The sequence below is a fragment of the Halichoeres trimaculatus genome, unplaced genomic scaffold (assembly GCF_033239565.1).
Source record: "Halichoeres trimaculatus isolate MK-OKI-2021-1 unplaced genomic scaffold, fHalTri1.1 fHalTri1_scaffold_2, whole genome shotgun sequence".
Lineage (NCBI taxonomy): Eukaryota > Metazoa > Chordata > Actinopteri > Labriformes > Labridae > Halichoeres > Halichoeres trimaculatus.
In genome coordinates, this window is record NW_027437180.1 from 14,111,541 (window position 1) to 14,137,500 (window position 25,960).

The 25,960-nt window shown below is 40.2% G+C and overlaps 2 protein-coding genes across 3 annotated transcripts in view; both read right to left on the reverse strand.

Moving 5' to 3' along the window:
* Positions 1-1,128: 1,128 nt before the first annotated feature.
* rgl3a (ral guanine nucleotide dissociation stimulator-like 3a) lies at positions 1,129-18,546 on the reverse strand. Of its 2 annotated transcripts, XM_074688149.1 has the most exons (18): positions 18,164-18,546; positions 17,213-17,468; positions 12,472-12,761; positions 9,864-9,905; positions 9,493-9,662; positions 9,176-9,336; positions 8,789-9,100; positions 8,576-8,679; positions 8,247-8,331; positions 6,235-6,309; positions 5,559-5,645; positions 5,402-5,434; positions 5,162-5,283; positions 4,948-5,043; positions 4,558-4,693; positions 4,186-4,452; positions 3,842-3,956; positions 1,129-2,986 (listed from the first exon to the last, which is right to left on the reverse strand). In XM_074688149.1, exons 2-18 carry the CDS (start codon positions 17,399-17,401, stop codon positions 2,841-2,843), a joined length of 2,430 nt encoding a protein of 809 aa, XP_074544250.1. In that variant the 5' UTR covers positions 17,402-17,468; positions 18,164-18,546; the 3' UTR covers positions 1,129-2,840. The 2 variants fall into 2 exon arrangements, with proteins under 2 accessions (XP_074544250.1, XP_074544259.1); XM_074688158.1 differs by lacking the exons at positions 17,213-17,468; positions 18,164-18,546 and adding an exon at positions 14,317-14,549.
* A 1,475-nt stretch (positions 18,547-20,021) lies between these two features.
* odad3 (outer dynein arm docking complex subunit 3) overlaps positions 20,022-25,960 on the reverse strand; it is a 7,205-nt gene continuing 1,266 nt past the window's right edge. Inside the window, exons 5-13 of the mRNA XM_074696734.1 lie at positions 25,877-25,960; positions 25,212-25,337; positions 24,543-24,665; positions 24,298-24,447; positions 24,047-24,207; positions 23,799-23,955; positions 23,520-23,669; positions 21,551-21,638; positions 20,022-21,438 (exon numbers count right to left, since the gene is read on the reverse strand). The exon at positions 25,877-25,960 is cut by the window's right edge and continues 18 nt beyond it. Coding sequence (XP_074552835.1) covers positions 21,320-21,438; positions 21,551-21,638; positions 23,520-23,669; positions 23,799-23,955; positions 24,047-24,207; positions 24,298-24,447; positions 24,543-24,665; positions 25,212-25,337; positions 25,877-25,960 — 1,158 coding nt within the window. The 3' untranslated portion in view covers positions 20,022-21,319. The remainder of the gene's footprint in view (positions 21,439-21,550; positions 21,639-23,519; positions 23,670-23,798; positions 23,956-24,046; positions 24,208-24,297; positions 24,448-24,542; positions 24,666-25,211; positions 25,338-25,876) is intronic.

Sequence of the window (25,960 nt, forward strand, 5' to 3'; positions counted from 1 at the left end):
AGAAGCAGAAAAAGCTCAGAGTGATCATTGTTTCTGAACCTGCAACACAGACATGTGAATACACACACACACACACACACACACACACACACACACACACACACACACACACACACACACACACACAAACACACACACACACACACACACACACACACACACACACACACACACACACACACACGGAAAACTAAGCTGTTAGAAACCTCAACACTCTCCCACAGAGAGTTCAGGTGTTACAGAGTGAAAGTGGAGAACGTGAGAAACGGACACAGGGCAACATGAAGCTGAGCTGGCTAGACGGGTCATGATCTCTCACTTACACACACACACACACACACACACACACACACACACACACACACAGCTCCTTTGAACTTTGACCCTGAGTATTGACCATTGACCCGGGGGGCACAGAGCACAGAGAACGACCCCGTTGACCGGACCCTCCTTCCTCTCTAGGTAATCTAAATTTCTGCTGCTCACGACACATCTTTCTTTCACAGTTACCCACATTTTTGACTTACAAATTAATCACAAGTGTTATGTTGTGCAGGTCACTCAATAAATGATGTGAAGTCTTAATATTTATTTCTTCACAGAATGGTTTGTGTCAATTTCGACATAGATCAATTCATCCCGTGTTGTGTCTTCAGAAAAATTTGATCAACAGACCTATTTGGAGTATTTAAATAGATTTTCTTTTTCGTGTTTTTTGGATCACTTTAGGAGAAGTCAACAAATTTCAGGCAGAAGAATGAAGTTAAGGGAATTTTTACTGCTGTTAAACATCAAAATGGGTCAAGTTTGACCTGAATGGTAAAGGTTAACCAGTTATTCAATCTGTAACCACAACAATGAGGAGAAAGCAGAACACATTCTCACTAGTATGTGGCTCCACCTAGTGGTGATTTTTTAACACAACACCTTTCTAGGTCCATTTGCTAAACTCTCAATACTCCCTTTCTTTAAACTGCACTGAAAGCTGATGAATATATTTAATTAAAACTTGTGATGTGATAAAACATTAACTCTGATATTTTCAGGGAGAAGTCAAACCATGAATAACACAACTGATGAAAACTCAAATGACTTCACAAACATTACTGTGATAACGTTAAATTGTCTTTATTAGTGGACACTTGATACTTATCACAGAACAGTAAGTGCTCGACTTTGAAAAATAAAGAATCTGTTGAGATAACGAGTTATAACCATTACAACTTGGCTTATATCACAAATGCATGATTAAAGAAAATTTACTGGTTTACTAATAATAATATAATATATCTGACAAGGACATAACAGAAGTAACACTAGAGACTCCTTCATTGTGTATATTGCAGCTGCCATACCTTTGTTACCAACCTGTAACCTGATGTCACAAAGAAAACTTCAGCAGCACTGAAGCTGCACCCAGAGACACAAACTCCTCCGTCCAACTGAGCGGACGTGTCACCGCTGTGTGGAGTTTTTAATAGAGATTTGAGTCACTCAGTGGACATGCTCCAAAGAAAATGACTCATTATTCTGACAACTTTTCCTTTCTCATGCTCCCAAAGTGCTGCATCAAGAGCTTGTGGAGAAGGATTTGCATCACTGAGCTGATCTCTCATTTCAAAGAAAACTGACATACCATCACACTTTGTTTGCACTTACAGAAACCCCTTTTTTAGATCCTCACAGTCTTGTGCAAAAGCTACATATCACTCACTGAAAAGGGCTGCTGTTCTTTAATTAGCCCAAATATAAAAACTGTAACCTTACCTGAATTACAGCAACGAGAACAAAACACAGTCAGCAGAGTGAATCCTCTCATGGCACAGTCCGTCAGAGAGACAATTAACATTTGTGCACACTTTGCTCACATAAAATCACTCCTTCATTTAAAAAAAAGTAAAAAGTCTGCTTCCTGCATTCTTAGCTTATCAGATACCAAAGTAAGTATATGTTTTTATCTATAAATATTTAAGACATTAAATACAGACAAAGAATCCATAACAGAGGGAACAAAATAAAAACACATATACATATAAGCTCTAGATGCTGAATACTGAAATGCAATAATTTAAAACTGATAAAATGACTTTAAGTTAAATTAAAATATATATAAATCTTTAACAGACTGGTCAGAAGATTAAAACTTCATCGCCACAGCTGATAGGCTGGAGTCCTCACAGAGCTTCACACACACTGTCTCATCCTTCTGGTGCTCAGCACGATGAAAACTGACTGATTTCACATTGACCCACATCCACTGGGGAACGCTGAGTCATCAGCTGACAGTGAGCATCTTTACTGAGTCACTGTGTTTGTGTGGTTGAAGAGGCTAAAAGAAAGTCCCACGCTTGCTGTAACCTGTCCCAGACCACGAGCTGGAGTCTGTCTGCTGCAGCACGACTCTGCAGCTAAAATCTGTCCCCCACGTTCGTTTCTCCTCCTCATTTTCTCTGTGTCACAGCAGAAACAACCTGAAGTGCTTTTGTTCGTTCTACCCCATTTGGCTGACTGGCTGAAGCTGAATTCACTTATCCAAAGATGAAGATTTCCAACAGGCGACACCTGCTCCTGTTTTTTCTCGATGTCTTTTTCTGCACATTTGAACCCCTCTCTGAGTGCAGTCTGATTATTTCTAAAATGAAACATTTCAGTGTTGGTCCAGGTGAAGACAAACTTCCTGTTGCTCACGGTGCAGAGGCTCCTTTCTGCTGCCCAGTCATGTCGTCCCTGTGACAAGGAGATACAAACATCTCCTGACGAGTTTCTGAACTTCTCTAGCAGATAAGTAGCTCCTCTGCCTTAAAGATATAATCAAAACAGTCACCCAGGACAGACGCTTTCTACTTGGCATGACGGTTCTTGCGGTGTGATCCAGGACTGGTCAAAGAGGCCAAGTGTCTCCTCCAGCGTGGTCGTAACACAAAGTCGAAGTTTGAAGACGTGCACATGGCGTAATAAACGTTGGCGTTGTCTGGGATCCGGAGCTCTGGTGAAGAAAGACAAAAAGATTAGAGGCTGGGGATTCATTCCTGTCAGACTAATGTTACTTATTTAATTCCAGTTTAAAAACACAGCTGTAAGTTTAAAAAATGAGTTCATTTTTACTCTTTATGGTGAGGAATGTGTTATTATTTAAGACAATCTAAAGTAAAATCTGCCTTTTCCAACTTCTCTGATTCTGTTTAGCCTCTTGTCACTCCTGTTTGTCTCCTAGTGTTATTTATTTCTCTTGTGATCGTCTTTATTATTGTGTTTTTAATGAGCTGTAAAGTGTCTTTGAGTGCTGAAAAATGTGCTTTAAAATAAAATGTATTATTATTATTATTATTATTATTATTATTATTATTATTATTATTATTATTATTATTATTAAAATTAAGGTAGAGTTTATTTTAAAAAATGTAGAGAGTTTTTGTGTACTGTAGTTTCCAGAGGACTGTGACACTTAGGAGGTTAAATTGCTTCCTTAAAAGCCTTTTTGTTTCAGAATAAAAATCTAACTACAATAAAGTAACTTTTCAGTCAGATGGAAAAATTCAAGGTTTTTGTCTTTTAGAAAAAAATAAACCAGAGGACTGACTACTACCCACCTATGAGGCTCAAAGTCAGGAGGAGTTTTACGCAAAGTTTGAAGTTATTACATTAGCTTTGTTATTTAGGTCAAAATTAGGCTCAAAGTTGTACAGAATTATTATTTTTATTTTCAATTAGGGTTAGGAGCAAAGAAACAGGGGTGGAAAGTATTGCCAGGTAAAAGTGGGCCTTGAAAAGAGTCTTCCTCAGAGAGTAGGTCAGAGCTGGCGTAAGGAAGCGTCAGACACCCAGAGGAGAAAACAATCACCTTTCCCATTGTTGAGCATCTGGTGGAGGCTGAAATCCCGGCAGCTGATGTCCTCCATGTTGTGTTTTTCCAGGGCTCTCTGGATCACCTGAGGCGTGTGGTCCTGACTGGTCAGCTGGAGAAAAATCAGACAGCAACATGTCAAAACACAAAGTCTGCACCTGGAGGTAAAGTGACTCCAAGAGGATTTTTAAAATCAGCTTCTTTTTTATTAGTTATAATTCAGATGATAACTACTCAAGTTGAGTAAGAGTTTAATCATGACTGTAAATTAAAGTCATCTGCAGTTTCCAGCTGACTGAATCCATATCAGAGGCGACCTGCTGACTTTCCGTTGTCCCTACCAGTATGCTCTTGTAGACGTTTCCGTTGATGACACAGTCCACACTGACCCTGACGATACACGAGTCGGCAACCTGCTTGTTGTAAACTGGCAGCGCTACGGATGGAGGAGAGCAGCTGGACGATGACGACTCGCGATTCAGTACCAGAGAAGGAGAGCTGAGGTCTGGTTGTGAGGAGCTGCAGGAGGAGCTGGAGAGGCTGGGAGAGGACGACATGGAGCTGCAGGAAAGGTTCTCTGCAACGTTGTGTAGCGAGCCCGAGAAAGACTGAGGAAGGTGAGGAGGAGGAGGGAAGTTCTCATGAGTAAGTAAATCTCAGTAAACTGGATTTTTAAGTTTTACATGATGCTGGGGACCGCTGAGGGCTCGCACCTTGAGTTTGAGTCTGAGGGGAGAGGACTGCGGGGCGGAGAGGTCCTCCATGTCTGAAGAGCTGGAGCCAGAAGACGACACGCTGATCTGGTCAGCGTGGGTCTTTCTGTGAGGGCCGTCACAGGACGTACGCAACCTGCACAAACAAGACGATTAAGTCTGGCTGTGTTTGTGTCCCAACACAGCTGAAATTACATTTCCAAAGATGGCGGGTAAATAGGTCTTTATGTTTTGATAGAACTTTCAGAAGATGTTTGCTTTTCCTTTCATATGACAAATACAGCTCAGGTGCAGACTAGGCATAGATAATTCTATCACTATCATAAAAATCAAATCCAAAGATTTCTTGGCAGAACAGATTTTAATATCTAAAATCCTTTCTGGACTTACGAGGTGAGTTTCTTGGTGAGCAGGCGGCTGCTCCATAAATTGGGGGAGTTGGGACACGGGTCGACTGGAGGCTCCAAGTCGCGAGACAGCTCATAGCTTCAAGAGACAAATAAGATAAGTTTAAAAAAAAGGAAGTGTGTTTTTTTTTTAAATTCTTCTGATTCTGCTTGTTAAATTAATTTTTGCATTTTAACAGTGTTGTGGTGTGTCTCACCTCTCTTGATCTGTGAGCAGAGCGTGTGCCTGCAGCCAGGTGGTGACGTACGTGTTAACTGGGAGCTTGTAAGCAGAGCAGGAAGCCTGGAGCTGACGAATCTGAGAGAGGATCTCAAACTCCTGCATTAAAACATTAATTAATGCCTGAGTTAGAGCAAATAACTTACAAACAGGTCATTTACACCAACAACACTCAGTCAGTCAGTTATAGAAGACACCACTAGGGGGTGACACATACCCGTCTGCGCTTCTCAAAGTTGATGAGTCCACCCTGATGGACACAAGAAACAAGCAGTGTTACAAACATGGAGACATCATTCAATCAGAGTGTTATGAAATCAAAGAAAAAAAAACCAGACAGCTCAGGTGGGGTTGTGACCTTGCTGTGTGCTCACCTCCACAGTGTCAGACAGCGCTGTATCCAGCATGGTGAGGACGGTCAAATAAGTGCCGAGGTATGGCACCACACCGCTGCTGAACGTCTGAGAACACAAACCGAGAGACAAAAAACAAATTACTTCAAAATTTAATTCAAATATTTTTGGAAATTGTATTATTAAACTTTGTGAGTTTAACTTGTTGGACAATGAGATAATATTTGCATATCAAGCTTGGATAAATAAAAGAAAGGGAGATGAAGCCTGAGGTTCATGTGATGTCAGTTTTAACTCGACTGTAAACAACCAAAAGAACAGCACAGCACCTTCACCCATTAAACAAAGAAAGATGGGGGTATAAAACTCTAACGTACAGCTCCACCTGGGCTGTGCAAACTTCCTCAGTATCAGACCTTTGCGCTAATGTCAGCTTTATTATCCCTTCAAACCTCAGGGGAAAATCTAATGGTGACTTGTGTCAACGTTTCCATCAAACGAGCAGATTGAAAAAGAAAAGGGAAGTGGAACTGAGGCGACAATAATACAGACTGAAAACAGCTGGAAAACATGTGACTAAGAGGAAGCAGAACTGTTGAGCCAGGCAGAGGAAAACTGACCTCTGCCTTTCATTTTTACTGCTCTGAACTTTATTTGTGGAGGTTATTTTCAAACAAAATGACGACCGTTTCCTTACCGTCTGTCTGGAGACTGAGCAGAGCTGGGCTGACTTGGAGCCCGGTGTGGAAATGCCATCAGGAAGACTCCCATCCTGCAGAGCAAAAACATCTCTCTTGTCAACTTTAGTGCTATTAAAATGCCTTGTGATCATGTTGTTAATAGAAAAAACTCCAGTTCAATGTGACTAAAAGGCATGCCTATTATATAACTGTTCTTTTCAGGGTTGAGCACCATCAGCGAGTGCTACGAGGCGTGGGAGGCTGCCTCTGCAGTCCGCTCACTGTGTGACAAAGACAACCACAAGCTTTTAGCCTTTTGTGCTGTCTGTGACCTCAGGTGTGCACTGTTTGTGTTTGTTTAAAACAACACCACAAGTTAGCGCTTAATTTAATGAAATAACTGGTGATTAGCAGTGGACCTCCTCCGGCTGCTTTAATTAGAAGTTTTATTTGCTTTAAAGGCTAACAAGGCCTTTTTATTATGTAACAGGAGCTCAGCTTCTCATTATGGGTGCTATCACTAAATACACATTCAGATTAGTTTAAAAACGCCCTGCTATAAGACAACTGGAAAACTAAATACTGTAAAATTCTTCCTTTGCCTTTTATAAGAGGCATATTTTCAATTCTCACACTCAGAAAAAAGGCCACGATTTTCTTTCGACTCTGATTCTCCATTTTGTTCTGTGCTACTTTGTTTTATACACTCATCAACTATTTTCTTGACGTTGCCCATTTGTTGATTGAATTTTTTGTTTACTAAATTTTGGTAAACAAACACCTTCAGATGGAATTACTATAAAACTTCCTCCTGTTTTCTCACAGCTCTAAGCACTTTCACACTAAAAGTCACAGCTACCCACTGACCCCACATTCCCACATTGCTAATACAGCGACTCAGGGCAGTTTGGGAAGTTTAACACCATGAGCATGTGAATATCGGGATCTGGGATCAAACCATAAACTGTATAACACATGGACGTAGTCTCCCTAATGTCACCCGTCTGTTTCTGAAACGGAAAATGAAGCAGAGCGGCTATCACAGCCATATTGGGAGTAGCAAGGGCTTCGTGTACAGCTATAGGGCGCCTGTCAGTCACATGACCTGAGCTGTGCCTCTGATTGGGTGAGCGCGTGATCTTGATATCCTCTGAACTGCAGTTAGAAAAAATTTCACCCCCTGTACAGTGTGTGATGATAGTAAAATTAGCGACTCAGGCAGGAGACATTTTTTTAACCAGGCTGTAAATAGGTTAATTTCTGTTTGAAAACAGCTTTTTTTGTCTTGGTGTGTATGTGACTTCTGGTACCTCTGTAACCAGCCTCAAGCGAACACTTGAGAAACAGCAGATTTTAGCACTTCAGCATTGTCTCGTATTCTTAGACCAGAGGTTGCTGCTTGGATTAAACCTAAACTGCCTGATTGAGAAGGGCTGACTGAAAAATGCAACATTTGCATTTGTATACTTTTAAGGGCAGTGCGTTTGTTCCTTTAAGGGTGAGTGAGTCAAAACTTAGTTGCCAAAAAGCCATTTTTAGAAAGAAATAAAACGTGACACAAACTTTTCTACTCCCTCCATATGTGATTCAGCAAATCACAGCATATTTCATTGGTCACATGTCTAGAAAATGATGACACCATCTGTCCTGTCCCATCTGCCCTTAAAGGTATGTACAAGTAAATGTTGCATCTGGTCTTAATGGAAAACAGCTATGTTCTAATGCTGCTGCAAATATCTTGATAAAAATATAAAAAAAAAATGTTTTAAATTTAGAGAGAATGAGCATTAGAGCGTCAAAGAAAGCTGCTGTGCTTCATACCAAGAATGAACTTTTTAATTGCTTGTTGTTGTTGTGCCTTTGCCAGTTAGTTTATAAGATTTCTTTTGTATTAGAGTAAACAGGCCAAGGCAGTTACACCTCCATCCTCACACCTCCACCCATGCCCCGGGTGAAAAACTGAAAACAATACGTTCACAGATCTTTGTATCTGCTTTGTGTGTTTTATGACAGGAACCCAAGAAGTTACCTCCAGTAAGTCCTCTTTGCTGGTTAGCACACAGTTTTCATCCAGGAAAGTCTCACATAAGTGGTCAAAGGTGGCCATGCTCTCCCTGAAACCAAACAAATTCAGACTATCAGGACAGACAGTTTAACTTACTGTTAAAGGTTAAAGATGTAAACAAGTCAGAAAAGCAAACTGTGGGACTAATTGTCCACCTGTCTCCTCTTTATCATATTAATCTCTTTCTGACATTTTTACATTGTGATCTTTAAAAAGCACCACAGTGGTGCTTGTACAAAGGTCTTGCTCCTACAGGCTTCATGTGAAGTTGTGTGATTTAATTCATTGCTGACCTGCAGACAGCAGCCCAGGTCTTCTTGAGGCGATACACAGCATTGGACTGCAGCGCTGAAAGGATGGCCCTCAAAGAGGAGAAGTTCTTCAGGTGTCTGCACTCCTGCAGAGACAAAAAAATACAAGTATAAGCGTCTTTAACTTCACCAATGTGCATCTTTTGTGTAATTTTGCAAACCCTAAATAAGATTAACATTATTTTTGATTCTGACCTGAGCAATGGCGATCCAGCGCTCGATGATGCGTGCCCTGTGGGCGGGGCTGGTGTGAGCACAGTCAGGGGAGCTCGGGGCAGTGGACTGGTAAAGGAAGGCGGAGGAGGAGCCTGGAGATGAAGCTGGTGAGGAGGTGGAAGGGCTCGGGGAGGACGGGCAGAGGAGTGAGGTGATGACACGGTTGGTGACGGCGTTGAACTGACAGATGGTGGCTCGCACAGTGGGCGCTATGTTTCGATTTTCTTTTTTGTCACGCTGCGACCAGACGCAGCCCAGGCAATCGAAAGGAATCACTCTGACAAACAAGTCCTGGAGAAGAGAGGGTGACAGGTTAACAAACAAGCAGAACGACACAGAAATGATCGTGAAAACAATGAAACCTACAGCGTCCAGTCTGGTCAGCTGCTCTGCCACTTCTCTCACTGGGAAGAGCATAAAGTTGTGTTTGTCTTCGTCCTCCGTGAACCTCTCAACTCTGTCCTCCAGATCACTCTGCTGTTGCTGAGATGACTCATCGCGGTGTGCTAATGCAGGCTGGCTGCAATCTGTAAAACACACCAAATCATAAATGTCAAAAATGTGTCAACAGATTTCAGCTGGTCCACAGATGTCACCATAACATCAGAGCAGCATGATCCTCACTGGGTTGGCAGGCTGAGATAAATCCTAAATGATCAAATTAATGTATGATTTCTTCATACCCTGCTCTTGGAGCCTCTTCAGGAGCGCCTCAGCAGTGTGAGCTAATCTTCGGAAACAGAGACGGCGACGCAAGTGGGCACACAAAAACCGGAGCGCTTCGTACTGAGGTGGATCACGAAAGTCCTGACTGTACTCCTCAAGCCACAGACGGATCACTGGTGGTAAGGTGCTGAGGGGGAGACCAGGGCAATTATTTAACTTTGATGGTCTAATTATACTTCAGTCATCCAGATGAATCCAATGAGATCTAACATTTTTAAACATTGGTTTAATTTATAGCAAACAGGTGAAAAACTGATGAGTTGAGATGAGTGAGACCAAGTGATCGAATCTCAATTTGTAGTGATGGTATGGAGTAAAAAGATCTCACCTGCGTGAGCTAACAGCATTATCCAGGTTAGCTAAATCATCTCTGTGAAAGAAGGAAACAAACAAAACACTTCAACTTGAGGCTTCATGTCCTAGATATTCACAATATTGTGACTGCTCATCAAGCCAACACCATAACAAAAAGTCAGAGGACCTAAGATAAGGAGGATAGTTAGCAGTCACATCCAGGGGCGGAATTATAAACAGGAAAATTGTGTTTGAACAGCTGATAAGACTCAAAATTTCCCTTTATACAGCCCCCAATGAAGCTACAGTACAGCAGGTTTACAGGTTAATGACACAAATAAAAGCTGCATCCTGAAGAAGATCCTGTGAGGTAGAGGAGGAGAAACACAGACTGACCCGCACAAAGCTCCTGTTGCTACCAGTGTCACGAATATGAGGGTGACTGTTTGATAAATACTTCATAAAATGTGTCAAAAGCCACAGTTTCACAGGGCACCTTAAAGAGGGGGTATATGGGATTTTCAATGAATCTGAATCTGTTTGTGAACTGATAAAATTGCCTGCTCTAACAAGCTGAAATGATGAGGTTTCACATGAAGATATCTTGATTGGTTCATGAAATGTTGAAGAGATGGGTCTCAAACACTAAGGTCTGCACATAGCTCTGTCCCAGACAGGCTTCCATGGAACTGACCAATCAGAGGAGCAGGAAGTCTTAAAGAGACAGCAGCTAAAGCAAAATGTTTAGGGCAGAGGCTGAAATAAGGGCTTTCCAAACATCAGTGTGAGGAGAAAATGAAAGCTGTTTTGAGTTATAAATCATACAAAGCTACTACAGTGGTACCAGAGAAAGAGTATAAACCATAAAAAAAAATAATACCCTCTCTTTAAAGAGACAAAAGACCAAGCTAACCAAGTCTAACTTGGTAAAAAAAAACAAAAGGGTTAAAGCAAACACTAAGATGATTATTCATAGCTTACTTTTGGTACATTTAAACAGGTTAGAGTTCGAAAAGTCATAATGCCGTTAGGATTGTGTTTGAATGCTCACTTCAGTCAGACTTGAACCATGTGGAATTAAACAGTGAGCTTAGACAGGTGTGCTTAAACCACTACAGCAGGTTGAGCTTGTACAGGTACTTAACTGAATGATTGTGTAAATAAAAGTTTAGGTTTGATTGGTGGTTGATTTGTTAATCGCTTTTCAGTTACGGTCACTGTATTTTCAACTTTTTTATAATATCAGATTACCACATTGATATTATTAATTCAAATTATACTAGAAAATGAAATCCATACTGAGAATAACAGACATTTGGTATTAAACTGAATAATAACTCTACGCTGTGCTGCTTCAGAAGAGTGAAGTAAGCAAACTGATGTGCTGTCTAATCTTTAACGAGAGCACACTTGACCTGATTGGGTTTTTTTTAAGCATAAATCTTTGAGACTTGGTTAGTTTACATGTGAACACTTTTGTTCAGCAACAGCTGCACATTGTACAGATTGGCACACGGACTTAATCTGTTCAAAAATGCACTTTTGCTTCAGAGATGTCACTCTTTTCTTTCAATGATTCCCTTTTGAGTCTGGAAATAAGTTTGGTGATACAGGTCAGACAATTACAAAATATAATTAATTAGAAACCGTTTCCTGTTTCCTGCTTTGAGGAAGCATTAAAAGTAAAAAGTCTTTCTGTGGCTAAGCTCTAACTGACAGTAGGTCAGTATGAGCTTTAAATCTCAGCACATTCATTACAGGGTTAGGTGGAGGAGCACCTCTGGGTGTGGAGGGTGTAGTCATGACCACTCTGGTATGGAACAAAGCTGCAGCTTTCTTTGTTTATTCTATGACGATATCATCTGTCATAGAAACCTGTGCAGCGTCAAAGAGAAGTGCTCTGTGAATACCTGCAGTGACCTAAAACGAGAGTTTGATAACCATGTTCAACAATGTGTTAGTGTTCCCATATTCTAACAGTGACAACCTTAAAAAAAGTACCACAAGATGAAATGTCAAACCAATGTTGAGAAGTAAAAATATCACAGCACTTTAATCTATATTAGGTTTTTACAAAGCAGAAGTATTATCAAACAAATACCTGTAACCTGCTTCACTAACCCAGAGGTGTCTGTTTGGGCCTGCCAGTCTTCTGGCTAATTTTAAGCTATTAATGACTTATTCCAGTAAAGTTTGAGATTTTAGGTCAAATTTAGTCAAAAAATTTCCGGAAAAACGTATATCACTTCAACCTCTTTATATTGTATTTGATGCTACAGCTTGCAACTTGTGAACTTATCCCCACAAACATGCTCAAAACAAATAAAACAAAAGGTCTAGTCTGGTTCATCGACTGTATCTGCAGCTCTGAACACAACACTCTTCATGATTTAATCACAACTATAAAAAGAAATGAAACTAAGGGAAAGGAAATGTGGAATATTTTAAACTGTCATTTTCATAAAACAGGAACAATCTCGAAGCTGGAGCCTCAGAGAAAATTTTGGCAAATGTTGTTTACTCCAAAATGAGCCAAGCAAACTGTTTCCCTCAGTCTCCAGTTTGAATAATTTGATAAACTCACAACTGTTGCTTTCATGAACACAGGAACACATCAAGCCACAGTGTAGTGAGTTCCCCACCTTTGAAACAGCAGCTCGATGACAGTGCTGGTGGACGTAAAGGCTCTGTAGGTGGAGAAGAAGATGTGTGTGAAGTCCTGCTCCTGGGGCTCTGGAGTGAGCAGGTGTGTGACCAGATGCTCCAGGGTGCCAGCCTTCAGCCGTCGAACCTTGACTGTGTGGTACTGGGCGAAGTGAGATGAAGCTGGGAGCTCTGTCATGTCTGAATTCTGCAGGACAGGCTCCCTGCGCAGCGTGATGCCATACACAGCCCCATTCTCCTCTTCCTCTCCCCACTCCTGCACTGGATCCTGGAAGAGGAGAATGCAGTTTCATCAGGCTCTGACAAACAATTACCCATGAACACAACCTTAACCTCGTTTAGGTTAAATATGGAGTTGGAGCTGAGAACAGAATGTAGATGTTTGCTGAACTTGGAGAGAAGCATTTCAAATCCCTGCACCAAAAGGACTTCTTTACATCTGTTTTACTCACAGAATAACATAAATACTTCATCTCATTTCTGATTATTGTGATGTGCATTAAGGTTAGAGCTTTACGTCAATCAACCTCATTCTTCAGATTCTGCTTGTGACCCAGCCTTGCTCACTGACGCCACAGACATCTGGTGACTCACACACTGAGCCGGCGCAGACGCGGTAACAGGTGATTTGTTTATGTCCACAAACACAGGAGCAATTTGTTGAGCCGTGACACAGTTTGCAGCTTTTCTTCATACTTGAAACAATGTTCTTTTCACGGATAGAATTGAAAACGACAATACATTGTTGCACATAGCCAGTGGGGATGGGCATTATGGGCAAAAGTATCATTTGATAGACATTTTACTTTTTTATTATTTGCTAAATAATAAAACGCAGACATCAGGAGATGGAGATGCATTTAATGAATGCGTGAAGTTGTTGGAAGCTGGTAAGATTTCATTTATAAATGGATTTTAGCTACATATGGCCTAGTTTTACTGAGCAAAGTCTGTTGTTAACCTCATTTTGGTCCAACTTTTTCACAAGTAACTCTCTTCTCCAGTTCTGTTTTACTTGCAAGTTGTTGTTATATTAAGTTCTAAGCAAGTTTTTTTTTTTTTTCCAATTTAATGGCAAAAATGCCACCGCCTGGCAGTTATATCACTTTATGGACATGGGCCGGTGAAAACAATAAACATAACATTTCTAAGTTAGAAATTATTCACACAAAATTTCCAATGTCTTATTTCAAAAATGTTATCTGAATATTACAAAATCATAACTTATCCCTGATAGTCATGAGTTTAAAACTTTAAAACAATAGACACCAGTATTATTTTGATTGGTGATCTGAACAATTCAGAGGTTTTAAGTCAAACTACATATCAATGGCATCATAGAAAGTATATCATTTTTCAAACCAAGTCAGGCTCTCATTCAACATATTAAAAGTAAATCTGGGCTGAAAAAAGTATCATCACATGGTTTCATCCAACTGATGGATATCTGGTCTGATGACAAAATAAAAGCAGACCATTGGTTTCACCGTCATGGAATAAGCCTGTGACTAAGCTTGAGGTATTTCGTCCGAAGAGACTTTATGTAATCACAATATTGTACCAACAATAGAGGTGCACCATGCTTTGAAACACCTGCAATCACATGATAGAAACTCAGACAAGAAACCAAGTTTTTTTCTGCACAACTCAACGATAAATTACTTCTGGATGAAAATGAAGGTACCTGCTATGAGCTATGAAAAGGCTCATAGAAGAATCGGCAAAGCAAATAAAAAATGTGACCAAAAAGCAACAAGAAGTAAAACTTCTTTTTTAAAATAACACATTACAAAACAAGACAGGGAATCTGTATTTTAACCTACCATCGATAAGTGCCATTTTCCCATGTTAGCTCTTGCAGAGAAGTTGGAAACAGTTTAAAGTTAGCTTGCTGTCGCCTATGGAAATTGTCCCCCAGCACGGTTCAGATTTAAGGGTTGTAGGCCCGCCTTTCCGCAGCTGTTGATCGGATTTTTGTCGGAGTTTTTCATTTTCAAAAAATAAAAAGAGTAGGACAGTATCCAGTCATTGGGGTTGAACAGAATCAGTGACAGTGGCTGATAAAGTCAGAGGAGAAAGACTGTCAGGACACTGAGCGCGAGCAGCCTATCACAGGGCAGGGCTCTGGGCACTGTGTGGGCGGGGCTTAAGATGTCAGCCAATGAGGACAGAGAGGTAAGGCGCTCTAATGCAGATTTTCTATATGAGGCTATAATTGAAGAAAAAAAAAAAATCACGTTTTGCATAGTTCCCACAAGTAGGTTAGTGACTAAGACAGTAAACAGGCAACCTGAGAGCTCTCTATTTCATCGCATTTCAATTGAAGACACCTAAGCTTTCTTCCCCCCTTGGTATAGTATCAGATAGTTAGAGAAGCCTCCTCTTTCTTGATGAATGCTGCAGGAAAAAGTAGTTCACAACTGACATATAGGCCATTTTTAATGTGTAACAACAAATAATAATTTTGTATTATTTTATTTTTTAATTTAGTATAATCTAATGATATGATCATGCTCTTTGAGGGCCCTGGACATTGTTTAATTCATTCACAAAAGATAAGATGTATCAAAATCTTTAAGGATTTACTCAGTCGTCATAGTATGACGAAATAACTTATTTAAAAATATACATTTTTTAACCAATCTATCTCAGCAGGTCTTAACTGCAGCTTATTACAAGATTTTTTTGAGCTGTAAAGTGAATTGTGAGAGCATCTGTAAAATTGTTTGGAGTTACACATACATTACAAAAGCCCCGCAAATGAGGGCAGTGTCATGACTTTCATAGATTTTATTAATGTCAACTTATTTTACCCTAAATTTATATAGGACAGAAATTAATGGCAAAGACAATACTGTGACCTCTGGTGGACAAACTGTGGGGCCATCACAAATTGATAATAAAAGTTTCCTCAAGTTATTCCTCTGGCTGAAAGACGGACTCTTCAGCCTGTAGTAGCTTCATTCACTTGTCTATTCATTCATAAAAAGTTGATTCTCACGTTACAAACACATCATAGTGTTTATTTTACAGGAGCTCTTTAAATTCAAGGTGCAACTTGAGTTGTTTTATCTCCCCTGAAGTGAGAAAATCAACAAGCTGTGAACAGTGCATTTGAAAACCCCGACCGCTGAAGAATCCAGTCTGGAATCTGGTTTTTCTCGCCTGTCTCCAGCTGATGTTCCTTCCAGTAGTGTCAGGGGCGTGGAAGACATGCCACATAAAGCAGGTCTGCTCTACACCTTTAAATACTTCTGACTATGTGACTAAATTAAAGCACAAACTAAAGATATTTATTAATAAAAAGCTTTTAGAATTGGTGTAAGAAATAAATTTCAAGCTGACAAGAAGCAACATGCTGTGAGGAACACCAAAAGGCTGAGCACATGGCACGTCTCTTCCCAGCCTGCCTGTCCACTGCTCTTTTAGCTCAAATAAAAAAATGAGCTTTTTGTTTCTCTAATGAGTTGCTTTTTCTTTCTCGACTGAAAATCTACCACCATGTTTGCAGAGGCTACTCTGTCTTTCTGCAGCAGCTGAACAAAAGGCCAGGAGGGATCCTCAATTAGCGCCCATTAAGCACATGAATGGTTGATGAGGTGGTGACAACCAACAAGCAAAAGCATGCCAGCAAGTTGATGCCACAACCTGCTGGTCAGAGTTTATCACAAGCTTACACAATCACAAAGGCTTCTTGTCAGCAGGAAGTACCCGGCACTGTCACAGGTTTCTGGTATTCTTCCTGGAGAGTCTGACAAAGTTCCTTTTAAGTGTGTCTAGAGCTGGATGACATCCCCTACACAAAAATGTAGAGCTCAGTAAGAACAATCTTGGAAGTTCCCAGGAAGGAGCCTGACGTCAGCACAGGTTGTATACAACAGCCGCCCGGTGCCAGGTGCCCAGTGGTCTGATTACCCCTAATAATTCACAGTTCATGACGTCTTCATCAAGGGACTAGACTACACACATCCAGCAAAGGAGAAAAACAAAAACACAAATCATGGATGTCATAAATCAAAAACAGCCCCGAGCCTTGTGGCAAAACAGTTCACAGCTTATTGATAACAGCATTGATCATGAATATGAGATTAAAAAGAAAGGAAATTAAGGCCAGTGTGTTACCCATTTGTCTTAAGTATCAGGCCGTTTCATTTGGAAGAACAAACAGCGGGTCTTGAAACAAATCAATAGATTACCAAACAGTAAAATAATTATCACTTGCAGCCTTTAGCAGGCCATGTGGACTCATTACTGATGCTAATTCAGACAGAAGTGTAAAATCAGCCTCTTAACCACATTACAGCCTCAGACATCTCAGCACTACAGACAGTCTGTGAGGATAATTCAAAACCCAAATCTCAATTAAATGAATGAAACAATTGAAATGGTTCGAGTTCACTAAAAGATGCAAATATAATTACATAGCACCAGAGAGTACACCTTAAAGTTTGATTACTTGATATTTTAATGATGAAGCAGCTACCATTGATCTGTGTGCATCTGTCTCTCAGGTTGGACCAAAACTGTTGTTGCACAGTTCGTTGATGTCCTCTTCCAGCTGTTTCCACACAGGCTCATTTCACAACCAACCTCAATCAAAGTAAATATTTCACAGCTCATGTACCTTCTTTTGTATAATTAAATTAATTTCTGATGAGAGTTTCAGATAAAGTGAGATGCAATGATTCAAGCTTGCATGCTCATACATGATCCACTCACCTCATAGCGTCCATCAGTGTCCAACAGCTGGAAGCTCGTCAGCCACACACCAGGCTCCATGTCCATATGGACGGTGACGCAATGACTTGGCCTGAGCCAAAGCAGCTTCTTCATCCTGCCCACCCTGCTGCGGAGGCTGCGGGACTCCCCTCCATCCCCACCTCCACACACAGGAAGAATGGTCCTCATCTCCCACTCTGTGTCACGCTACAGGCCCACACACCTCATCAGATCTCCTCCACAACGGCTGCCTCATCTGTGCCACAGAGGAGCATGGAAACATTATGTATTGTAGCTGCACCTGAATCACTTTGGTTTCCATGTATATTAAATTCGGCTTTTATAAAGAAGAGTCCAAGTCACAAGTACAATAGATTATGTGTTCAGCAATACGCAATCCTGCTCTTTGAAGCCCACTTTAAAGTAGGGCCTCAAAACTCATCAGATGCACTTTAGCTGAATAACTGGTAAAATTAATCATGTTTTTCCACAAATAGCTGTATTATTCAGCCTAACCTGACTCATTCCGAAGAACACAGCCCCATTTAACAAATCATGTTAGCTTTAATCAATAATTAATGATTCTTAGCTCAAAAAACTAAGATTAAAACACCAGATATGATATTAAAATGCCGGCAAAGTATAGAAATTTAATAAAAAGCACATAATGAAGGATTTACATCTTTCTTTATCCAAGTTGACTCACAAAATTATCAAAATCAGAAACATTTCATGGCCGTGCTCAAAATTAATTATTCTTGTAAAAAGAAAAAAAAGAGAGTAGACCAACATTTAACACACTCATCATGAATTTCTAACCAACATCCATACACATGGAGGAAAATGTTTCATTCACAGCATTCCTGATGAAAATTTAAAGAGCCAAGCATCTAAATGAAGCACAAAATAAGTTGAAAACCCCATAAACCTTAAACAAAAAAGCTACTTAACTGTAATCTCGTTCCAGTTAGATCCGTGCTGCCTGAGTCTCAGTGAAGTCCATGTTCAGATCTGTGTCTGTCCAGATAGAGCATTCATGTAGAGACAGTGTGAAACTTGGACTGCAGAGACTCTAGCATTTATCTCCAAGAACTGATTGTACTGTGTTTGTGGGGGTGGATGATGCTCTACGCGCATGTTTATGTGTGAGTGTGTGAGTGTGTGCGCTGAGATTTCCTCCTCCCAGTTTGTCTTCCTCCCATAAATGATTGTGTCCCATTTTGATAGCATTGTGCATCCAATCATTCCGGTTCACTGCCCCCCTTCATTACGACGAGGCACCACCTCCCTGTCCCCACTAACACCTTCATCACAGAGGGATACAGGCAGAGAAGCTAACACATAAATCTGCTAAGGGACCACGAAGAGGCTGTGTACTGAGGCCCACGCTCATTCTGTAATGCTAAAACAAATCTCTCGTGGTGTTTAAAAGTCTGCTGATGGACCTTCTCAGCATTAAGTGTTTCTCACCTGTAGATGTGGGAGGGGACAGTGTTCTTCTTGAGTTAACTCATAAAAAAAACGTTTTTAACACACCTGACAGGTGACACATGGTGAGGAAGCACGCTCACCTGCTGACAGCCATTCAAAACCTGCAGCAGGCCGCGTAGGCCCGCCCCCTTTGTCTGATTGGTCAAACAAAACACCAATGAAACGGCTCCTCCACACACTACAATAGACTGCGTAACCAAAGTACAGTGCACATGCACAGATGTATTTACTTGCAATTCCTTGACAGGTTTGTTGTCTTATATTTATCCAGCTTGATGAAGTATCTGTGTAGGATTCATTTTATATGATGGTATATGAGTTAGTGGGCCACTAATAGTTGAAGTTCTGTGTCACCACTTTTATTAAGATTTGTAATGTAGGACAAATACAAATCTGTGGTGTTGTTTAACATCCGTCTTACTTTTATGAGATGTATCTTAAAAGTTGTGATGTTAACTTACAGTTTATCTGCTCTTCTTTTGAGTTATTCATTTTCATACTATTTCATTGTACTTTATTTTACTCTTTGTTCTTGTTGTGTATGATTCCATGTCTAAACAAACCAAATAAGTAATAACTCTAAGCATTGTTAGATTTTTCTCTTCATTGGTTTATAATAGAATCTACTTAAGTCAGTTTATGTTATTTTTGACAGAACATAATACACATACCCTGCTTGACAAATTTATTAGATCACTACCCACATTAAGGTGTTTGCCATTACTGCTGACTTTTATGTTTTTGTAATGGTTATTCCACCAGTGTGTGAGCTCTTTGATCAAAATTATAAATTTATTGCTGAAATATGCTCACTTTTGTTATCCATTCATTGTAAAATGTACTGTTCTTTTACAAACAAGAAGAAAAAATAAAGCGAATAATTATTTTTTCCAAGAACAAATAAGTTAAATTCAATGTGTTAAACGTGTTCATGTTGGATGTTCTGTTCAATAAATATTTGACTTCTTAGAGAGTTGCTGTTTTCTTGTTTAAATTTGGGCATAAAAACATAAAATCAGTTTAAAATCCCTGACTCCGCCTCAAGAAGGTGAAGCAAAAGAAAATCTCTGAAAAACAAAGAGTCAGAGTTAAAGCACTACATGATGCTGGGTCATTAGCTCATTTTTATAACAGGAGGTCTGATAAATTTGTTAAAAAATTTGAAATTTCTAGTTATCATTACTACTATCAAGTCTGGCATTCTAAGAGCAGGCCTCAAATTCAAGGTGTGTTTTAACTCTGAGGTCAAACATTAGACACAGGGATAACTATTTTATCAATAAAATGTTTTATTTATGTTTCACCTCAATTATTCCTGAAAAAAGTGGTGTCTCAAACATTTCTTATATGTAAAATGCAAAACATGTGTAAGACTTTAGTTAATGAAAAGTGGAAGATGAAACGATCTCTGAAAGACACATTCACACAGTGATGGAAGAAGCTGTTAAAGCAATGGACCATCAGGATTAGTTAATCACATTCATACACAATCAGAGTCCCAAGAGCACTTTGACATGTATCCTTGTGGCTGACGGAGCTTGAATTAAACCCCCACTTTCCATCTTAAAGAAAATGACTCAACCATTGAGCCAGTCACCTTTCCAAGGGATCACTCGTAAACTGGAGGGAACTATGAAAAATATTGTCCTAATCATGCATCGGTAAAGATTCCTAATTGGTTTGAGTTCAACATGTTGGAGCACAGGAAACGACAGTCTGACAGAAGCAACTTTTTTAAAGCCCTTCCAGAAAAAAAAAAAAAAAGGTTTGATTAAATCCATTTACCCACAACACAGACATTACAGGGTGAACGGTTTGTTTGAATCCTGAAGCTGTGTTTGTTGGTTATCACAGTGGTTCCATGTGATAAATCAAGCAGGTGTTAATGACAGAGGTTCCACTTGACATTTTGGTATGGGAAACACTGCACTGCTGGGAAGAAACATTTCACAAGAAGAGCTGAGACACACTTCACATGATACACATAGCAGAGATGTTCCAAGTGTTGGTTTTGGCTTTACTGCATACCTACAAGCAAAACAGGTGACACATTGACTTCTGCACTGAGACGAATGCACATCTTCAGAGTCAGTCAGATGACATTTTGATTAGCTGGATTCCATTATGTATATTATACCGTGTAACATATCCACGAATAGTGACAGGCTTCATAAATTACAACAGATAACCTACTTCTACATCATTTGGTTTATAAAAAAAACAAGTTTTAAATGTGTTGATTAGGTTCCCTGAGACAGAGGTTTGAACTTTGAGCAGTGACAGAAGAAGCAGCAGTGAGTGTCGTTGACACCTGACAGAGAACATTACTGTTGTCAAAACAAGCTTGAGCATACAACACCTAACTGAGTTGAAAGAGAAAACATATCTATTTATAGGTTTTAACCTTGACTAAATTCTTCTCATCTTTCAACGTGTCTAAAAGTACAATTTCTTGTTCGTTGTTGCACAGTAGTTTACTTTGTTGCAACTTCTGAAAGTACTTCTAAGTGTAATTATTGCAGAAGCTTATCTTTTGAACAATAAAAAAGAAATCAAACAATGCAAGTGAGCTGCTTTCATACTTCATTTTTTTAATCTTGAGACCCTGTTGCTGGATCAAATTTTTCCCTTCTTCCACGGTTTCTTCTTAGACTTGGAGTCAACGATGAGCTGAGACTGACGTTTCAGAGCCTCTCGTGATAGGATGTCCCCTTCATCCCCTTCACTCTCATTCTCTGAGACACAATAAGAGTTTGGAATGGATAGATTTAGACAGTGTGCACCATCTTAGAGGTCTGAGTTTTTGTGTGTGTGGTTTATCATTATCCTACCATTATCCGGACTTACCATCCTGGAAAGGGTCCAGATTTTGGTCCTCAGGTAACTTGACACGGGTGTTATAGGCTGGCAGTTTTCTCTCAATCCTGACATGGAACTGCTCAAAGCAAAAACAAGACACATACTGACGATATTGGGATTTATTCCTTTCCATGTTATGTGATCACCAAAGTTACCTGATTCTATAAATATATCTTCATTAAATGCTTGTTACACAACAAAACATGTTTTTATGATACTGTACTTGACAAAATTGTAAGTACAACATTTTTCTAGAAGTGCAATACCGATGTTCGTTTCATGTTTTAAAGCAAGGTTATTTAGGTTGACAGGCGCCGCCCTGTTGGCTATGGCTGCCTTTTGAAGCAGCTCTCTCTTCTTTGTCCGTTTCTTGTAATTTTTTTTCATCTTTTTTTCGTTATTATGTATTTGGAGTGGATCATTACTTTGTACGACTCATTTATTGGTCATCAACCCCAAACTTTTTGTGGCTTCAGTGATATTTTTACTACTTTTTCTCCTGTGTTTGTCTGGAGATCCTACATGTAACCATGGCTGCATTGTTTACATGCGAACTCAGCTGTTAGCAGCCTGTAGCATGTCAATGCTAACTGGTGTAAGGCCTGATGTCTTCCCACAAGGTGAAGAGAAGGAGGTGAGGATGACGTGCTGGTTCTCAGGTGTGAGCTAAGAAGTGACGACATGGACCTGTCCTTCCATCCATCGTCATTGGGAACGTAAGATCTGTCTCCAATAAGATGGACGAGCTAGTCATGCTAACTCAGCAACAGAGGGAATACCAGAGGGCAGAGTAGCATCATGCTATTCACAGACATGGCTAACGGAGCTAACACCAGACACCAACGCCACATTGGAAGAGCTTCACCTGCTGTGAGCAGACAGGATCCAGGAGACAGAGACTGAACAGACTGCTGAAGAAGCTCAGTCCTGGACCCTGTGGAGGTGGAGGCTGGCTAAACTGGACAATGATGGACAAGCTGTCATCATATTTTTTCTTATGGACCTTTTTCCCTTTCTATACACTTTCTTACTTTTGTTTTCTTGATTGCTGTTGTGACTTCAATTTCGTTGTATTTTTTACAATGACAATAAAGTTGTTTCTATTCTTAGAGCATCTTTGATTTCATCATACAAATAAAACTTAACATCCATGTAATCAATGGGAGATGGCAGCGTTTTGTTAGGATCTCTACTCCTGGTTATTGGGCAATAACTTTAGAGTTTGATGGTATAAGAAGATGAAAACAACTCTAACATAGCTGCATTGACTCTAACTGTTCTGTCACTTCTGTAGACTTTGACTGTCATGATGCCTGATGTGTGTTAGAGTCAAGCAGACACAGCTAAAAATAAACAATCAGGTCAGTTACATCAGCTAAAAAGATTAATCCATCTATATTTGGACCTGACTGTTAAAAGTCAATGCCATTAGTAAATGGCTGTTACGTGTTTCCTGTGGTCCACCCTGATACATTCAGAGTGAGAGGAAGATGATTTCAGGCAGAACTAATGAAGAGCTAACACTTCAGGGCCCATAAAGGCTGCTGTTTCATCCAGATAAGTGAAGAAAGCACAGCATCATGCATGCTTCCATGCCCACCTGTCCCTTCTCTGTAGTGAAGGGTTATGCAAAAAGTCATTTCATTTATTACTAAGATCAGACTAGAATGAATATCTGGAGACTTTTTATGCTGCTTCTATGTCCTTTAGTGTCATCAGTTGAAGACATTATCAGGGAACTGTACTGGTCCCATGGCCTTCATGTGACATTTATCAGATAAAGCTGTTTATGTGTCAGTGTTAGCCAACTAACTCAGTTCAAATATGCATTGAAACCACAAGTTATCTAGACTGTAATGCATTTAACTGCACACAGTAAACACAGATTTGAACGGTTGAGGCTCAGCTTATGTGTTTTTAAAGGCACAATGATGCTGGACGAGTGTTTTTGACTCACTTCGTCCTCCTCCATCTCCTTCATGATGGCAGCCAGATCCTTTCCCTGAAGCTCCTCATGCAGAGACTGCAGCTTCAGCTCACACTGAGTCATCAGCTCCACCACAAACTCATCAGAATCTGGAGGCACGTCAGCCTCTGTGTCCTCAGTCTGAGCAAAAATGGGTAAAAAAAAGTCTAAGCAAAGTCTGTATTGTCATATTGAATTAAAAGAAAAGGTGACAGTTTTGAAGAAATTGCTTATTCTTTATGGCAAATTTCAAATAATAGTCATAACTACCAGCGTGAGGTGTTGCAGCTTGTCAGAGAGATGCTCCACCCCGGCTCGGACAGTGCTCAGGGTTCTAATGAGACAATCCAGGTGCTCCTTACTGGAGTCACACCTTCGCTGCTGAGCCTGTAGCTGCTGCTCACACTCCTCCAGCAGCTGTTGGTCACTAATAAAACAGAGAAAGAGTAGACGCTGAAGAAGATGAACAATACACAGCTTTATGCATTTCATAAACTACATCTGTTTGACTGTCTTACCTGGAGAGTTTAGCCTCGCCTGAATATTTCATGTCTTGGAACTGTTGGTTCAGGAGCTCTTTTTGCTCCTTCAGCTGCTGCAGCACCGTCGCATTTTCTTCTTTCAGCTTCTCAAGATGTTGGTGTGTTTCCTTCTGTGAGATAAAGCGCTCCACTATCTCCTGGACTCAAGAAAAAAAAACATGGATGAACAAACTGGTATCTCATAAATACACTGGGTTCACCAAATATATGTCTTTCAATATCTCTACCTGTATATCTGTGACTCCAGTGGCCTCTTTGATGCGTCGAAAAGCTTCCTCAAAAGCAGAGATGACTTTCTCTTCCTCCCCTGCAATCCTGGGGGTGCTTCGCTGAGCCTCACTGCTCATCTCATCTGGCTGCATCACGGTTCTCTGACCCTGAGGATGGCACAGCGTAAATCCATGAACTCAATCAGTCTCAATGTGCATTTACAGTGCTTTGTATTTGTTGATATTACAAAACTGTATCTCACCCTTCTGTCAGCCTTTTCAGCCTGGGCCCTGTGCTCCTCAACCTTTTTTCTGTAGCAGGCTACAATGCTCTCTCTTTCCTTGCGCTCTTTGTACAACAGTTCCTCCTGCTGCTGCAATTCTGCCTAGAGGGAGAAGAAAGGCGAGGAGGCAAGGGTTCAAGGTAATGATAAATGTGCTGCACCACTTAGAGTGTCTCACACACACTCAATGTGAAGTTTCTCACTGCCTATAAGTACTTATCACATTCACATGCTGAAGGCTTTATATTCAGGAGTCTTTTGGGATCTTGACCAAGGATACACTGGCTTATAGACTTGGGATTTAACCATTAACCTTTCAAATGAGAGATGACCCACTCTACCACTGAGCCTCTGGGTACCAAAGGAAGATATGGAGACTAAGAAAACGCTGGATTTCAGTTCATACTGACTCTTTTTATTTCTCTATTTTAGATATTACTTCAGGAAAATGATGCTGTTGGTGAAGAAGTGAAGAGGTGGTTAAACATATCTTAACTTGAAAGGGTAAATGCTTGGAAATGAAAAGGGCACAGGTGTATAAACCCCAAAAAGAGCACAGATCTAATATAATTTGAGCTTTGCTTTGTAATATAACTAAGAAGAAAATGTGAAAGAAGCATGCCTCTCATAGCTCAACTTTAACCTCACCTTAGCACGTTCTTTGGAAAGCTGGGCGACAGAGTTAATGGACTGCATGCTAATCAGTTCCTCCCTGTGCTTCAGGATTTCTGCTTCCAGGCTGTCCAGCTGGCCCTGGAAGGTAAGAGCCTCATACTAGAGAGAAAAAGTGAGGCTGAAGCTGAAAGCAATCGAAAATAGCAATGGAAAGAGTGGCAGTGAAAAACTGTAGAGTACAAAATCAAGATAGGGCAAGGCAAGTTCATGTTGCATATTTTAGCAGCAAGGCTGTTCAAAGTGCTTCACAGAGACAAACAAAGAAACACTGAAGAGCTTGGCAAAAGAAAAACAATACACTAAGGCTTTGCATTAAGTAATAACTTATCACAATGTATTGTTTTGTCTGGAAAAAGGCTGAAACATTATTGCACCTTGAGGCAAGATTGAAATATTAGAAACATGAAGCAAGTGTTAAGTATATGATTCTAAGGTACTGGACTGGAATATCTGCAATGCAAATAAACCCATTTGAGATTAAGTAAAGACAAGAAGATGTAACTAAAGTGACATAATACATAAGCATAACAGCGCTTTTAATGCTAAAATAGTTGTAAAAAACACTGTCCTACAATCTGTGCAGTAAGTAAAAATAAGCGCAAACTTTGTTTCTGGTTAAAGGTGCAAGTAGAGTTTACCTGCAGGCTGTTTTTGACTTTCCTGTAGTTAGCTGTGATACTCTCTGCCTCCTTACACTTAAACTGGGCCTTCTCCAGACTGTT

Excerpts from the sequence above, each read along its gene's own strand:
- rgl3a (XM_074688149.1), bottom strand. The coding sequence starts at position 17,401 with ATGAGGACCATTCTTCCTGTGTGTGGAGGTGGGGATGGAGGGGAGTCC. Across the intron at positions 5,646-6,234 it reads GCTCAGTCTCCAGACAGACG|ACGTTCAGCAGCGGTGTGGT; the intron begins GTAAGGAAACGG and ends TTGTGTTCTCAG. Across the intron at positions 3,957-4,185 it reads ACGTCTACAAGAGCATACTG|CTGACCAGTCAGGACCACAC; the intron begins GTAGGGACAACG and ends ATTTTTCTCCAG.